The sequence below is a fragment of the Pinus tabuliformis genome, chromosome 7, assembly GCF_031772625.1.
Source record: "Pinus tabuliformis cultivar Carrire ecotype Pingquan chromosome 7, CPIR1, whole genome shotgun sequence".
In the NCBI taxonomy this organism is placed as follows: domain Eukaryota; kingdom Viridiplantae; phylum Streptophyta; class Pinopsida; order Pinales; family Pinaceae; genus Pinus; species Pinus tabuliformis.
The window spans coordinates 305,414,149-305,430,511 of record NC_142293.1 but is presented as its reverse complement, the minus strand read 5'-3'; the positions used below and the strand labels follow the sequence as shown (position 1 = coordinate 305,430,511).

Genomic DNA, 16,363 nt, shown 5'->3' with positions numbered 1-16,363 from the left:
TGAAGCGGCAGAAAGTGCAACAGTGCAGGAGTCCCCGGGCAGTGCGAGCCTAGTAGGTTGCAACAGTGCGAGAGGCACAGAGAATGTTGCACCTGTGTCGCATGGCATAGAGAGGTTTGCAACAGTGTGAGATGCAGGGAGTTGTTTCAGCAATGCAGAGGTCAGTAGAGGGTGCACTGGTTAGCGGTAGAGGGAGATTCAACATTGGGAGTGTTTCTAGCCTGACAGGGATGTCAAAAGTTGGGTGGATCAGTTACTTCTCAGTAACTGAGTTGCAGTGCAGTAGCAGTATGCAGTAGCACGGTGCAGCATGATGAGAGGGGGATGCAATGCAGATGCAATGTTGGGGGGATGGACCAACAGCAACACAAATGCAAAGGGAGTTGTCGTACGTGTTAGCGCTTGAAATTTCACCTCAGGCTGAGAAAGGTAAACCTCAAGGCTACATCAAACCATTCAGCCTCGTAGCTAGCCCTACGGAGCAGGAGAAGGCTCTCTCCGGTCAATCTCGGTAAATCTTCAATGGGATGAGATGACCAACAAGGTAACACTGATATTAGACTAGTAAACTGATTAAAAAGGTTGATTTGGGGTTTTTTGGGTCTTTGGTGGCAAATTTGAGGAATTACAATTTTGGGTGCGGGGATTGGACACAGTTTCTGCAGGGGGTTCCTTGGGGCGAGGTAGGAGACAGCGTTGATGCCTTTAACTGAAATGAATGGTCAGGAATGAAAGATGAGAAGCTAAAGAGAGCAAACATTGACTTTGAATTCCCTTTAGACAGTAGAAAACATTGAAATTAAACAAATTTAAAAGCAGAGCATGGCTAGCATGAATTCATACTTTAACACTTCATTTGTTTAATGTGCAGCAGTAAAGAAAGGAAATGAATCACATAACAAAGCTTACAAGAACATGAAGAAACACACCATCAACACATGAGTCCACAAGAATCCCAAAGATGACTGCAAAACCCTGGTCTTCCTTAGCCAAAAATTGCAGAGATACAAGTGAATAATACAATGATAGCTTCTCCCTCAAGAGTCCAACCATCCAACCTCTGAAAATGATTAAGAAAATACATAATATAGGCAAGCCAACCTCTTCCCTTGCCTCTAGGGGTCGAGCTCATCCTTCTAGGAGCTGTTTCAACTAATTCTAAACTGAGCACTAAAATCTAGGCAGTCAAAACAACTTGCCTCTATAAACTTGGAAACCAGTTCATACATTCAATTTTTACCCTTTACATGAAAGAAACTTCTAGAAGAGTTAAACAAGAGTAAAAATATCCAAAAAGTGTCACAATTACATCCAAGAGGACCACCATCAACCTCAAAAAGTCAAACTGGAGCCAAACTGCGTTTTCTGGGCTGAACTGGTCAAATCTGGCACAATTTCCTCAACGGGTCGCGCACATTTTCTCAACGGGTCGCGCACTTTGGAGCTCTGTTTGGGGCACTTCCAGGTGTCAGAATTGGGTGCAGGATAGCTCGTTGGAAAGGGGTCTGAGAGTCTACTTTCCAACCCAACTGGAATTTTTGAATTTGGAGTTCATTTGCCCAGTCAAAAGTCAATTCTCCCAAGACTGCTTCTGCAACTCAAAAAAGGGGCAGAAAGTCAAATTTTGCATGTATTTTGACCTTCTTGAGGCCCAAAACCCCATAAAAACTCAAGTCCATCCATAGGCATATGTAACTTTGCATAACAAATCTAGAAATGCTGAGTTTTTGCGAAAAGGAGCTGCCATGACAAAGGGTCTCACCGGGGGTGAGACCCGTTGAGGAGCCAAAACCTGTAAATTTCCAAAAAATGTCAAAATTACCCAAAATTCTCAAAATGTTTTTGGATTTGAGCTGTGGCTAGGCTAATGAGTGCCATGATCCTTGAGTGAAGCCTCAGCCAAGATACGGAGGGGATTTGGCTTCTTTCTCTGTTTTTGAGCCTCGGCCAACCGCCTTGGATCCGGCGATTGTAATTTTGACATTTCTCTAAAACCATGACACCTGTGCAAAAAGTGAAGGAGGTTTTTCTTCTTTGGCATGTTGTGGACAAAAATCTCTCTCAGTTTTCCAAAATTCATTTTTTATTGCTCTGGAACATCATTTGAGTGCGACTTGTCTCGATGTGTGAAACAAGGAATTTTGTCGAAATGGAGCGAAATGAAGGGGATAGGGGGCTTCTAAATTCTTGGGGAAATTTTTGGAAGTAGGGAGGGATGTTAGGAAGCAGGGGAAAGTGGAATCTCAGAGATTGAGTGAGGGGAAGGGGTCCAAAAGGGAAAAACACAGGCCCAACCTAGAAAATTGCCAGATTGTAGCTAGAAACTAGGGTTTGTGCAAAAATGAGGAATTTGGCGGATCTAAGGGATGGGAAGTGTTTGATAAGGTACTTTAAGGATAGGGAAAGGTGTATGAACATCAGGAAACAAGTTTTGCCGATGATTTGACCATCCAGGAGAAATTGCCTTCAAAACCCTAGGAGAGGGAAATGACCTTGCCTAGGTGCAACTGAAGCATGAATAAGGTGTAAAATGACTCATTAGACACTGACGTGATAATGAAAACCCTCTGAATGATGATAGGCTCAGCTGAATGATGACATGGACTGACATTTGGGCAAACCCTAGACCTAATGCCTAGTGACCAAATTTTGCTTGAAGACTCACTGAAATGACAAAATTTGACCTTGACACTTTGAGACCACTTTGTAAGAGCATATTTGATCACTGGAGGAAGGCTGGAAAGACTGACACTAACAGTACGGATGTAGCATTGGCAGTGGCAGGGCCATGGGCAGCAGTACAGGATGCAGCGGCGCAGAAGATGTTGGGCGGGGAGGCCTAGCATCAGCACAGGTACCGGTGTTGTATAATCAAAGTGATGCTCACTGAGGACTATTACTAGATCACAATCCTCGCTAAGAGGGAGTGTTGATTTGGGGTAGCATCGAATGTGCTCTAGCCATGAAAATTGGTGGAGAGGCTAAAGCACATGAGATCTCCAAGACCCAGAAATGGTTTGGATAGATTGTACCCGGTTTGGGGGATATTAAAATAATTAATATTTTTGATGGAGTTCCTAAGTCTAATCTTAGAAAAAATAAAATATTAATGGGTATTAATATAAAACTGGATTAGAAGTTTCCAAAAGTCATGGATCAAGCCAAATCTAATCTTAGCCATTGATTAGAGATTTAATCTCGGTCGTTGAAGGACCAACGAGAAAAGTATAAGAGGAGGCTTGAGGGTCAATCGGAGAACACACCAAAGTGATCAGTCATTCATTTTGCTAGAGTGGGGTTGCTAAGCAAAGTTGAATCAGTGATCAGCAGCGAGAGAGGAGGCTTGAGGGTCAATCGGAGAACACACCAAAGTGATCAGTCATTCATTTTGCTAGAGCGGGGTTGCTAAGCAAAGTTGAATCAGTGATCAGTAGCGAGGGGCAGTGAGTACGATGCAGAGAGGTAGAGACAATAATGAGAGACCAGCACAGAAGCAGAGAGATCGAGAGCAGTAGCCTGTCCATACTACGCACAGCTCGGCAGAGGCAGCGCAAAGCCCAAAGGGACTGCGTCATTCACGAAGTGGGCAGACTGAGTGACGTAGAGGGTCCTAGAGGTTGCACAGTACCTCATAGGGCTGACGCAGAGGGTCAAAGGGCTAACGCAGAGGCCAGAAGGGTCAGCGCTAAGCTTCAGTTGTGCTGGAGAGGGTTTCGTGGGACAAGTTTTCTGAATACCTATTTCTGAGTATAGAGGTATTGTTCCCATGTATTTTTCTCTGTCGGGTCAAAGGGACTGCGTCATTCACGAAGTGGGCAGACTGAGTGACGTAGAGGGTCCTAGAGGTTGCACAGTACCTCATAGGGCTGACGCAGAGGGTCAAAGGGCTAACGCAGAGGCCAGAAGGTTCAGCGCTAAGCTTCAGTTGTGCTGGAGAGGGTTTCGTGGGACAAGTTTTGTGAATACCTATTTCTGAGTATAGAGGTATTGTTCCCGTGTATTTTTCTCTGTCGGGTGAGAAACCCGACAGAGAAAAATACACGGGAACAATACCTCTATACTCAGAAGTAATAATTAGCAGTCAAATGATATGTAAACCCATTACTCATTTGGTAAATGAGTAATGGGTTTACATATCATGGATACTTTTGGGTATGGATTGGTGGGGGGATTTGGTGGAAAGTGACCTTAGTTTGTGCCCCTGTCCCCTTGACCCCTTTTGGTTGTTACCCCTAGATCTTAGTTCCATGGGATCTCCTTTATTGACCATTTGGTTCTAGGGTGGTACTACTCGGAAAACCCCGACTTTGGGTGCGTGGTCCCGCTCCTTTATTCGCACATACTACACCCTTTCCACTCACTATCCATGATATGTAAACCCATTACTCATTTGGTAAATGAGTAATGGGTTTACATATCATGGATACTTTTGGGTATGGATTGGTGGGGGGATTTGGTGGAAAGTGACCTTAGTTTGTGCCCCTGTCCCCTTGACCCCTTTTGGTTGTTACCCTTAGATCTTAGTTCCATGGGATCTCCTTTATTGACCATTTGGTTCTAGGGTGGTACTACTCGGAAAACCCCGACTTTGGGTGCGTGGTCCCGCTCCTTTATTCGCACATACTACACCCTTTCCACTCACTATCCCCCCCCCCCATATATCATTTCCCCCACCTAGGTCCACATTCCCATTTTGGGTCCACATAGGGCTAGCCTCCCTATCCCCTTTGCCTCCACCTTGGGTCAGGCCTAGAATGATGCCCTGAAGGTTGAAGCAACTAAAAAAAAAAAGAAAAAGCATAATTGGCCACATTTAGCAAGAAATTGTACCACAAAATGCAAAAGATGGTCGGGAAAAAATAATTAGCACGTGGGCAAAAGACAACACATGAGCTCTACCCTATCCATGGCCATCACCCTCGTTCCATAGGCCCTAGATGAGCCTCCTCTATCATTCATGAAACCATGATTGTCCTAACCTCTATAGGGCAATGAACTGCCCTACCTCAAAAGGGGAAATCATTGCTATATTATACACATCATGCTCTCATCCTTTGAGCCCCAACTAGTTAATTAAAGAAAATTCATAAAGGCAAAAGCCATATAAAGAAGGGTGCAAAAATCAAGGCTGGGGCACCTCATGTACCACAACTGCTCCCTCCTATACATTATATACCCAGGTGTGGGCTTCCCCTTATGTAGCTACCCCTATGCCCCATTATGTGGCACAAGGCTGCCCCTCTCATTTGCTACTCCATCTTGTTGATTTGGGGTAGCATAGGATGTGCGCTAGCCATGAAATTTGGTGGAGAGGTTGGGGCACATGAGATATCCAATACCCAGAAAGGGTTTGGGCAGATTCTAAACAGATCAAGAGATATTAAAATAATTAATATTTTTAATGGAGTCCCTAAGTCTAAACTTAGGGAAAATAAAATATTAATGTGTATTAATATGAATCTGTGTTAGAGTGGTCCAAAAGACATGGATCAAGCCAGATCTAATCTTAGCCGTTGATTAGGGACTTAATCTCGGCTGTTGAGATGTCAACAGGAAAAGTATAAGAGGAGGCTTGAGGGTCACTTGGAGAATACACCAAAGTGATCAGTCATTCTATTCTCTAGAGTGGGATTTGCTAAGAGAGATAGAATCAGTGATCGGGAGAGCACCTGAGGGGCATTGAGTACAGAGAAACAAAGAATGCAGAAATTGTGTCGGGAGAGCAGCGCATTAGCCAAGGAGAGTGATGCAAAGCCATCAAGGGCTCACGCAGGGCCACGCAGAGACAGCCAAGTGCTGTGCAGAGCAACAGAGAGTCCAGCGTGTCTGACACAGAGGCCTGGAAAGCTGACGCAGGGCCTCTAGGGGCTAACGCAGGCCAAGAAAGGCTGACGCAGGGCCAGCGTGAAACAGAGAGGGGCTGACGCAGTCTAGATTGGGTAGACGTTGGGGTTGTAGAGCAATCTTGAGCTGAGGAGCTGTCGGAAGGATTTTCTGGGGTTTCGGCCAGGAGATTTCTCTCAAACTGTGAGGTATAGTTGCTAAGGAAATTCTCTGTTGGGTAGGCCAGTTTCGGCACTTAGATTGTACGCTAATATTGCTTAATAAGAAAACCCTCACATAGTTGCACCGGTTTTCCCGCATTGGATTTCTCCGAGGACATTGGTCCAAAAAATAATGGTGTCATGTGGTGTGTTTGTTCTTTTTTCTTTTGGTTGCTAATCTATAATATGTTGAGCATGCACTGGTGTTTATTTTCAGTATTTACTTTGTAAATAACTTATTAAAGAAAAATATCAAGGACGTGGGAATAAATCAGAAAAAGTGCATTAAGGGTTTCTAAACTAAGTAAACTTAGAAACTTCAACATGGTATCAGAGCATGATTGCAGATCACAGGAGGACTAAAAGTCATCATCCGAGCGGAGCAATAGCAATAGAAAACAGTTGTCCCGAGGTGACAGAAGTTGTTTCTATCAACGCAGAACCCAAGAAGTGCGACGCAGAGCTAGCCAAAGCCACGTAGAAGAAGCCGGGAGTTGTGGAGAGCCTCAGAAAGGCCAACATTGCTGATGCAGAGGGCCAGAGGGCTGACGCAGGGCATCCCAAGGTTGACACAGACCCATCTGGTGTGACGTAGAGCCAGCGTGGGGCAGAGAGGGGCTGACACAGTTCACAGAGAGGCAGTTGCTAGAGTCTAGAAGGCTGCAGACATGTTTTAGCTAATTTAATGTATGGACCAATGTTATATGAATGAAATGTCCTAGAGATTTATTTATCTCAAGAAGCTTGCACCATTTGCTTTGAAGTATAAATGCTTGAAGGTCACTTTTCTTTTCTTTCTCTCAACATTGGATGAAGTTGACTTTCTAGGCCTCCTTGATCAAAGAAACCAAGTTCTTACTCATCATTATTCTTGACTCCATATCCCCAAGTGAACTAGGCATTGATCCCTCAAAAAAGGGTGATCATTTTAACCCTCTTTTTACCATTTTCCCCCTTTTCCCCAAGTCTAGCCCCAGTGGGTCACCCAGGGCATCAATATCCCAGCAATTGCCCCATGGAAAAATTTCGATCGATCACCTCTAGGCTACTGCGCTGGTGTGTCCCCTCCCTCTCCTCCAAATTTGAGGACATTTTGACAGTGGAATCTCCAAGAATCTCAAGACCTAGCTCTAGAACTGAATTTTGCCTAGGCATCCCCAAGGCTAGACACTAATAGGATCAATTCAATCTTTTGAAATAAATATTCTTGTTTGGTCCTTTCCCCTCACCCGCCTAGGATAGGAACATCATTGGTTGTTATATTCCATCCTCGAACCTGGGTTGGGTCCACTTGGCCTTGTGTAGTACCACTTCTCAATAAAGACTATTTTTCAAGGACCATTTGGGAATCCAAGTTTCTAAGGATTATAGGGATTGAGAAACTCCTCTATAAGCCTATTCTTTCTCCCTCAACCCTCCAATCCTCACCCCTTACCCCTGGTACACCAAGTCCTTTACTTAAAGAGTAAGCAAGTTCCATTTTTCACTCCATCCTTGGGAAAGGGTTTTTAGGGTCACTTCTCACCTATCCATTCACATCTACTTGACAAGGTGATCCCTACACTAATGGGACACCTCCCGTCGGTGAAAGTTCGTAATGAGCAAGTAGACTTAGTTGTGGTGACAGTGGGCTAAGTGTCCATCGTTGCCCTTGACCTAGCAGTTGCCCTCTTAGGAACCCCTTTTAGGTCCCCTGCTGGTTTGAGTGGTAACAGGACCATGCACTAAAATATTTTTACATCAAATAATTACAAATTCAACCCTCAAAGGTGGAATACCCATTCGTTATAGACCCTCATAATTTTTACCCAATTCTGCAACACAATGTAATCTAGCAGAACAAGTGATTTGTAATAACATAATTTAGCCAAATAGCTTAAATTATTCCCAAATCACTTTTACAATAGACTCGACTAAAAATACCAAGACTCACCTAAGACTTCGTTAATAACTTTCACCCTAGCTTTGGGGTTTAAGGAGAAGGGAAAAACTTTTCCGATTATCTGTGTTTAGAAACACACATAATGCAATGAGACGAAAAACCTCCTAGGATGAAATTCATCGCGAAAATCATAGGCTTACCTAGGTTGTTACAAAATTAAACGATCGTACTAACATCATTCACATTACAATTTGTAGAAATTGGGTTTACAATGACATAAGGGCTGGTTGGCCGATGATTCTGAACTTTGAAAAAGAATTGTACAACTACTTTTTTGGACTCGTGACAAAATAGGTGCAACAGGGCACAGCAATGGCTTTCAGAGGAACTGGAGAATCGACATCTCAGAGCTAAAGGACAAGCAAGTTTCCACTTAAACTACCAAACAATTGATCATATTTTCACCCTCATAGCCATCAATGAGGAGGCTTGCCATTGCTCTTTGCGGGTTTACAGTTGCTTTGTTGGTTTTCAAAAAGCTTTTGACTCAATTCTGAGGGAGGTACTACTCCAGAGACTACAACATTGCTATATCAAAGATCCTCTTAACTATTATCATGAGACTCTATGAGTTAGTCTTGGGCATCTCAAGATGGCCCACGGTCTTTTGGACTTCATTCAGCGTACCATTGGGGTGAGGCAAGGGTGTCCCCTCTCTTTGACTCTCTTTGGGATTTATATTGATGAGCTCGATTCTTTCCTCCATCAGCACATACAGGAGGGTGACGGTTGCCTACTGCACCATGTTTTGATCCCCTTACTGTTCTTTGTTGATGACTTGGTCATGTTGGCCTCTACTTCTGAGGGATTATAGAGGAAGATTGATCCATTGGCCAGTTTCTATGACCTTCAACAGTTGAAGGTCAACCTGGGTAAAACCAAGGTTCTAATCTTCAATGCCTCAAAGAGCTCTATTGTAGGCCTACACTTCTACTACCGTGGGGCAGAGCTCCTCTTCGCTTTTGGTTCATGAGGTATGAACCTCAAAACTCCTTATCTTCTCTTGTTTGAACAGATCCGAACTTGCTTGAGCAAATGACTTGAAATGCTCCTCCTCGCGCCTATTAACAGTGAATTTGGGGTCTAGATTGGGCCGACTTGTCCATTGGCTAGACTAGCTTGTGCATTTGGCAGAATGTATAGTGAATATTCAAAAAATCATTTCTCCTCAACCGTGAGGAGTTAGAGGGATTGCTATATACCATTGGAAAGATATTGGAATAAACTTTCCAGAATCCAACCATATACGTTATGCTTCCATTTGAGCTAGGTAAATCGAGTAAAAATGCATTCAAAGATGTATCCAAATGGGGTATCAAAAATCCAAAAACGATATTTCAAAATATGCTATTTGAATATGTAACTTTCTTTTTCATTTGGACAGCCTTTGACATCAATGACAACTTCTTTCAACAATAACATGAATCTTTGGATGAATTAAAATGGCATAGCACAGCCCTTTAGATTTATAGGATTTTCTCCTAGAAGCTACTACAAAATTTTCAGATATCTGTAGCTTTCCAGCAGCCACCAAATGCCCTCAACAATTGCAACTTTCTACAGTAGAATATCACTAAACTCTATTGTAAGCAACACTTCTGCTAAATAAATGACAAATAAAATATACCTCAACCCACTAGCAATAATTAGTGCCACGTATTCAGCAAACGTGTAGCCAAAAAAAAGCCTGAGTGTGCTCTCATTTATCTGATTATGTTGAGCATCACAAGCTTTGAGATACAATTGTTCGGCTGTAACAGATTCCAATGCCTCCCTTAATTCTGTGATTCTGACATTGAAAGGATTGAGGGATTCATTCTTAGCAAGATCATGTTGATTAGGGATATGGCCAACATGTATGTAAAAGAAAATTGTCTCTGGAGCTGAAAGCTGGTTATGAAATAAAAAATGTACATGGAACTTTGTGGTGCCACAAATTGAAACATTTCTCTAGATTTTTTTTTCAAGGAATACATAGCATTGCCTGCAAGTGCTGTTACCAGGAACTCAATTCTTCAGTGATTAGAGAAACTGAAGATGGCATGATCACTGATCGGCAATGAAAAAATTCCCATAGATATTATCTCCTTCATAGAACCACTCTTGTTTGTTCACTGTCATTGAGAGGCACACTCTGTAATGTAGCACCCACAACAAATCTGTTGCCGAAAATCTGTGGGCATAAACTCGATCAAAAAAAATTTCCTCATTGTGAATCGAACTGGGACTGAGCCACTGTTAGTCCACAGGAAATCTCTGGATTGTGCAACAAGTGCCAAAGCAACCCATCGGCATTCATAGTTTGCGTTGGATCAAACACATGGTTTTTATTCTAGATCTATCTGCTTCTGACAGATGATGGTAGGTCTATGCCGATCATACAGACCAGATTGCTGATGGTCAGCGTGCACGAGGTTTCTCACAGGTGAGTTACAGATCCAGACCCAATTCTAATATAAGCGCTGATCTCTAACTACCACCACCACTGGATCCAATCAAGGGTCAGGTCTCCTCCCATGGAAATGTGCTGTGAACCAAGTCAAGCAGAAATATTGTCGCTAATAGAAACAGATCTAAACCAGATTATTATATATTGTGCAAGTAAAATGGATCTAAATATTTTTCAAGCCAGCAACCACAGATGCAAATTCATCTTCAACAAGGGTACATCAATTCTAAGCATCATATCGACTACTCTGCACTAGAGCAAGGAGATCTATGACTCAGATCTACCATAGACGAATGATATACCACAGATTTATCCAGCACACAGAGGATTATAGGAAAATTCATGATAGTTTAGAACACGGAAAAAGCCCTCATAATCAGTGTAGAGAATCCATGGAATGTAATGTAGAAAATAACAATTAGATCTGCAAAAAAAACATAATTTCCTAACACTCTGAGTGGATTCTTACATATACAGACCTCAATACACTTTCCTTCACCACACAACTCTATTGGTCCATCCCTCTACCATTGATTTGGACTGGTGTCGAAATCAAACTTTCATAACTTTGCTGGCTCTGGTACCATGTTAATAACTGAGCACAAGCAAGACACAACAAAAAAATGGTGGAAAAGGCCTTAAGCCATTCTCTTAACTAATTGTATTGATCTCAAGAAATTATGCAGGTGATCTCAATCAAGCTAGGAGATCTCAACCCACATTTGAAGATGTTTATAGCTCTTGAATTAAAAGAGAACAGATTAACTGCAGACTCCATCAAATGAGTTACAACTTGAAATGTGCATCACCTTGGCAGACTTTCCATGTTCTTTTTGAAAATGGTATCCAGATATATCATTTCAACATATTACAGTGATTGACTTACTGCAGCAAGCTTGAACACCTTTTCTCCAAAAGATTCAGTGGGCAGAAAAATACAGGCTAGATAACATGTTAGAGCTAAGCCAACTGCAAATTCATCTAAAATGACTTTAATAACACCTGGATGACTTAAATTTCATTTAAAAATAAAGGTACTTAAAAACATCATTTAAATTTTGCTTGGAACTTTCTCAAGAAACGTACCAGTTGAATCAAGGGAAACAACTCTTAGTGACAAAGCAAGTTGAAAAGACCGAATAAGTATGCTATGATTTGAATTCTGCAATGACATATTATTATAAACATTAGCAATCTCATCGACTGAATAGCTGTCAAAACACGAGTACTGTCTGAAAATGTGGAAAAAGACATTCAAATTCAAGTTTGCAGCAGGCAGAGTAAATCAATAACATGGCTTCATTCATTATTATAACTACACAGCACCACGAAATAAAGGGCACAGCATTGATTGCATAGTACTCTAACAAGAATTAGCTCATTCAATCTAGTGAGAAGCTTGTATGAACATTGAAATCACTTTGCATGTAATGCCCACCTCTCATTATCTATTCTCTGTCCAATCCCTCAATAACATTTTTGGAATACAATAACAAGCCAGCCAAGCAAGTGTTATGGGAAAGCTGTCCACATACTAAATTATTCTCATGCTTCCAAAAATCACATATATAATTTCATGGTTGCATCTATTCTAGCAGTTTCTTTTTACTGATAAACAGATTCAGACTCATCATGATTTGTTTTCCTGTAGATGCTATGGTACCACGTACACCTGTGAAGGACTGGGATATGCCATATTCCAAATCAGACATGGGTATGGCCCCAATATGACCCTGACATGGTTCTGATATGCATACGGATCTGCATATTGCATATCTGGATTGGGTATTTTATAATCTCTTTGCAGGCTGAGTTATCTCTGGTGGTTGAGGGCCAACTCTGAGTCATCTCAAGGAAGCCAAAGCCAGTTTCCTTTGTTGTTTGAAGCCCCTCTTGGAATCTCTTGGTTGGATAGTAATTTTATGGTATTGCAAAGGTTTGGCTATTTCAATGTGTTGAAGAATCTAAGGCAAGATCACATTAATGATTCTTCTAACTATGATAATTGCTTGTGATGTTTTTTTACTTATTAGGATTATCTTCTTATTATTATTATTATTAAAATGTGTTATTCAATCATCAAACAGCTACCAAAACAAGAAGATCAACAAGATACAAGTACAAAAGATGTAGGCTCCGAGCCAGGGTAAAACCTCTCGTCTTGAGAGGAAAACCCCTCAATCTCTTCTTATAGGTTTTTTATTGACGAATACCAAGACCCTTGACCAACACTGAAGCTTCCCACTAATGTGCTTGGTTTACTTCTTTTCAAACCCAGCAGTATCACTTCCGGAAACATTACTTTGACCTCCAACCACAGCTTTTCGGCCCTAACTGCAGATCTGCAACTTCGGCCCCTTGGCAGCAACTGCTACTTCGCACGTGTGGACTAGAACTACTTCTTCTTTGCCTCCAGCAGCCTTGCTTAACCTAATTTGTCTTCTAAATCTAGAAGGGTACTTTGTTGGCCCTTCCTTCAGCCCTTTTTTTACCAGATTGAACCTTCACAATGAAACCCTAGCCAAGCAGCAGAAACCCTAGCAAAAATCTGCAGAATTTCAGCCTCCTTCACACGTGTGGGGAGAGAGAGAGAGAGAGGAACCCGAAACACTTCTTCTCCTTCTTCTGCCTTCTTTGATGCCCTTTTCTGCTTCTTCCTTCGCATGAGAGAGAGAGGAATGAATGTGTCCAAATGAGGTCGAACTGTCTCCTATATATAGGTCTTCCAGGTGTATGAATTTCAGCTTCTAGGCCAACTTGGTCTTGGAAAGTTCAGTAAAATACAAAAATAATTATTTTTACAATTTACAAGATGCCCAATGGGGTCTTCATATTATGACAATGTCCCTATTTGACTTCTTGACCTAGGACAACCCTAGAAGCACTTTCAATTAGTGCTTGACCTATAAAACAAATTTCTTGGGCAAGAAACCCAAGCTCAATAATAATAATAATCATTTTTCTTCCTTTTACAAAATACAAGAATCAAAAGTCCATTTCATATTTATGAAGACCGAACCTAGTTACGCTTTCTTCAACACTCCATCTTAACTAGGGAGGTATTCATAAATGGTACATTGTTATTCTCAATACTAAAGAGATCTCATAAGAAGAGTCGGACTAGTAATCCATCTGTATAGCATCATTACAACCAACATTGTCACATAGCAAGACCTTGACTAACAGCTCTATCTCTCAATAGATCAGAGCACAATGTTGGCAAGACCAATGATTACAGACACCTTCATCATTGTCTCTCAAGGTACATACCCACCCAGATGTTCACCGAGTATGACCTTCTAGGACTGTTCTTATCTTGGGTCCCCAGCCCTCAAAGAATATCGGTCCTCTTGCCTACTCTTATCTTGGATACCCTACCACATCTTCAAAGAGTATCGGATGCTAGATGATTACTCAATCCTCCATTTTTTCTTCCAAAATGAAGGTAAGAATGATGTGTTTATCTCTCCATCTCAACTGTTGATTTATGGTAGCATCAAATGTGCTCTAGCCATGAAAATTAGTGGAGAGGGTAAAGCACATAAGATCTCCAAGACCCAGAAATCGTTTTGAGAAATTTTATCCGGATGAGGAGTTATTAAAATAATTAATATTTTTAATGGGTTCCTAAGTCTAAACTTAGGAAAATAAAAATATTAATGGGTATTAATAAAGATAAGAATGAAAAGCTTCTAAGAGACGATGATCAAATCTGTTTTTATGTTAGTCGTTGACTACAGACTTAATCTCGGTCGTTGATTCGTCAACAGGAAAAGTATAAGAGAAGACTTGAGGGTCATTTGGAGACACACCAGCAGATACTCAGTATCCCAAGGAAAATCGATTTTTAGAGAGGGTGAAATCGATTTCAGAGGGAGAGTTGCAGGGTGGAGGAAGAGGGGGTGATTAGCAGCAGTCAGGGAGCTCAAAAGAGGTGACACAGGGACTTTGAGAGACAGCGCAGAGGGAGACGCAGATCACAGAGACTCAGTGGATGACGCAGAGAAGGACAGAGCAGCGCAGAGCCACGCAGAATGACGCAGGGCTGACGCAGTAGGGAAAGGAAGTCCTCCAGGGTGTTAGAAAGTCTCGGAGAAAAGTCTTAGGTGTTTTCTCCCAGTGTCTATGCAAAATTTTTCTATAAAAGCGATTGTTGCTGAAGATTAATAAAACCCTCCTTTGCTGCATCGGTTTTCCCACATTGGGTTTTTTCAGGGACAATTGTCCAAAAATAATTGTGTTGATGTGTTTGATTCTTGTGCATATATTTGTTTCTCTATAATGGTGTGATATCTGCAGTAGCATTTACTCTAATATTTACTAAAGAAATTTCATAAATAACTTATTGAAAAATAAGTAGGTAAAATAAATCAGTTGTTGCAGTAATAGAATTTTTGTTTAGAAATTCTCACATAGTAGCGGAGCAAAGATTCAGAGACAGGAAGGGAAAATCAATTATGGGTCAAGGGCATGATGCAAAGGCATCCACGTCAGGAGACTCGTGCAAATTTTCAGAAGAATGCACAAGAGATAGAAATTTTGATTTCTCTATATTAGCTTCCAGATTGGAAGAAGAAGTTGTTTGCGTAGCAAGCTCTGCAACATTAGGGGTATGGTATATAGACAATGGAGCTTCTTGGCATATGACAGGAATCTAGGAATGTTTCTCAGATTATCAGGAGAAAAGAATGAATTTTCAGATCACCATGGGGAATAAGCAGTGTTCCACGGGGACGCGTCCCCCAGGGTGGGGTGCGCGCACCCCACGCACCTGGGACGGGGAGACTCTCGGGGGTGCGTTTCCCCACGTCCCCCTTTTGGGGAGACTCGGGGAGATGCAAGGGGGTGCGTTTCCCCAATGTGGGAGACTCGACTCCCCGAAAGGGGTACTTCTGGGCGTCCCCCCCAAAAATGGGGTTCTTCTGGGCGTCCCCCCGAAAATGGGGTTCTTCTGGGCGTCCCCCCGAAAATGGGGTTCTTCTGGGCGTCCCCCCTTCATTTTTGTCTAATTACCCTTTATAAACCAAAAAAAAAATTAAAAAAAATGAAAATTAATTTATTAAAAAAACATAAAAAATAAAAATAAACTAAATTAACAATTACAAATAAAAAATTACATGAACAAGTTAGGGTTAACTCCACTTTTCAAGTTTTCATTCTGCCGCCATTCATTATGCTCTTACCTCAACACATTTTTTTCTTCCATCTGCTCTCACTACGCCCACGAGAGCTTCAGCGCATCCTCACTCTTCTCCACGCAGCGACTTGCTGTTAGCACTTAGCAGTCGTTCCAAACTTGCAGTGGCATCCTCCCTCTTGCTCCACGCAGGCGGCAGCATATCAACGATTCAGTGTAATCTTGAATATACTGAAGCTGGGCCTCTTCATTTGACTACCGAATAAGTTAGCAGTCGTTGCAAACTTGCAGTGGCATCCTCCCTCTTGCTCCACGCAGGCGGCAGGCGGCAACATATCAACGATTTAGCGTAATCTTGAATATATTGAAGCTGGGCCTCTTCATTTGACTACCGAATTCAAACAAGAAAAACTCGTTTCTGAGGTGATTTTGTGAAGTAATTTCGTGGATTTTTTGCTATCTCTGAGGTGGTTTCGTTGGGCTTCTCTGGTCACAAGTCTTGCGCTTTTCTGGTCATAATTTCTGGTTTGTTTTTTGGAGCAGTATTTTCACTTTGGAACTGCTGTCATACTCTTATCGGACCTCAGTCTCAGCGCTGGGAAAAGGTCTGCTACAGCCTACAGACCTCAGTTCATCCCTGAGGCAAGGAGCAGATCTCTGCAACTTCGGTCCTGAGGCAAGAAGTAGACCACTGTTATCCTCAGCCATGTGAAGACTTAGTGTTCAATTTAGAATCTAGAAGACTAGAATGATGAATGATGAATTCAGAATTTTCAATTTTCAATTTAATT

General features: G+C 41.9%; 1 protein-coding gene and 1 pseudogene across 1 annotated transcript in view; both read right to left on the bottom strand.

The window, feature by feature from the left end:
- Nucleotides 1-16,363, bottom strand: part of LOC149247084 (protein SEMI-ROLLED LEAF 2-like) — a 268,352-nt gene that overhangs the window by 156,892 nt on the left and 95,097 nt on the right. Inside the window, exon 9 of the mRNA XM_089443366.1 lies at nt 11,522-11,597. Coding sequence (XP_089299492.1) covers nt 11,522-11,597 — 76 coding nt within the window. The remainder of the gene's footprint in view (nt 1-11,521; nt 11,598-16,363) is intronic.
- Nucleotides 9,560-10,107, bottom strand: LOC149247086 (transmembrane emp24 domain-containing protein p24beta3 pseudogene; annotated as a pseudogene).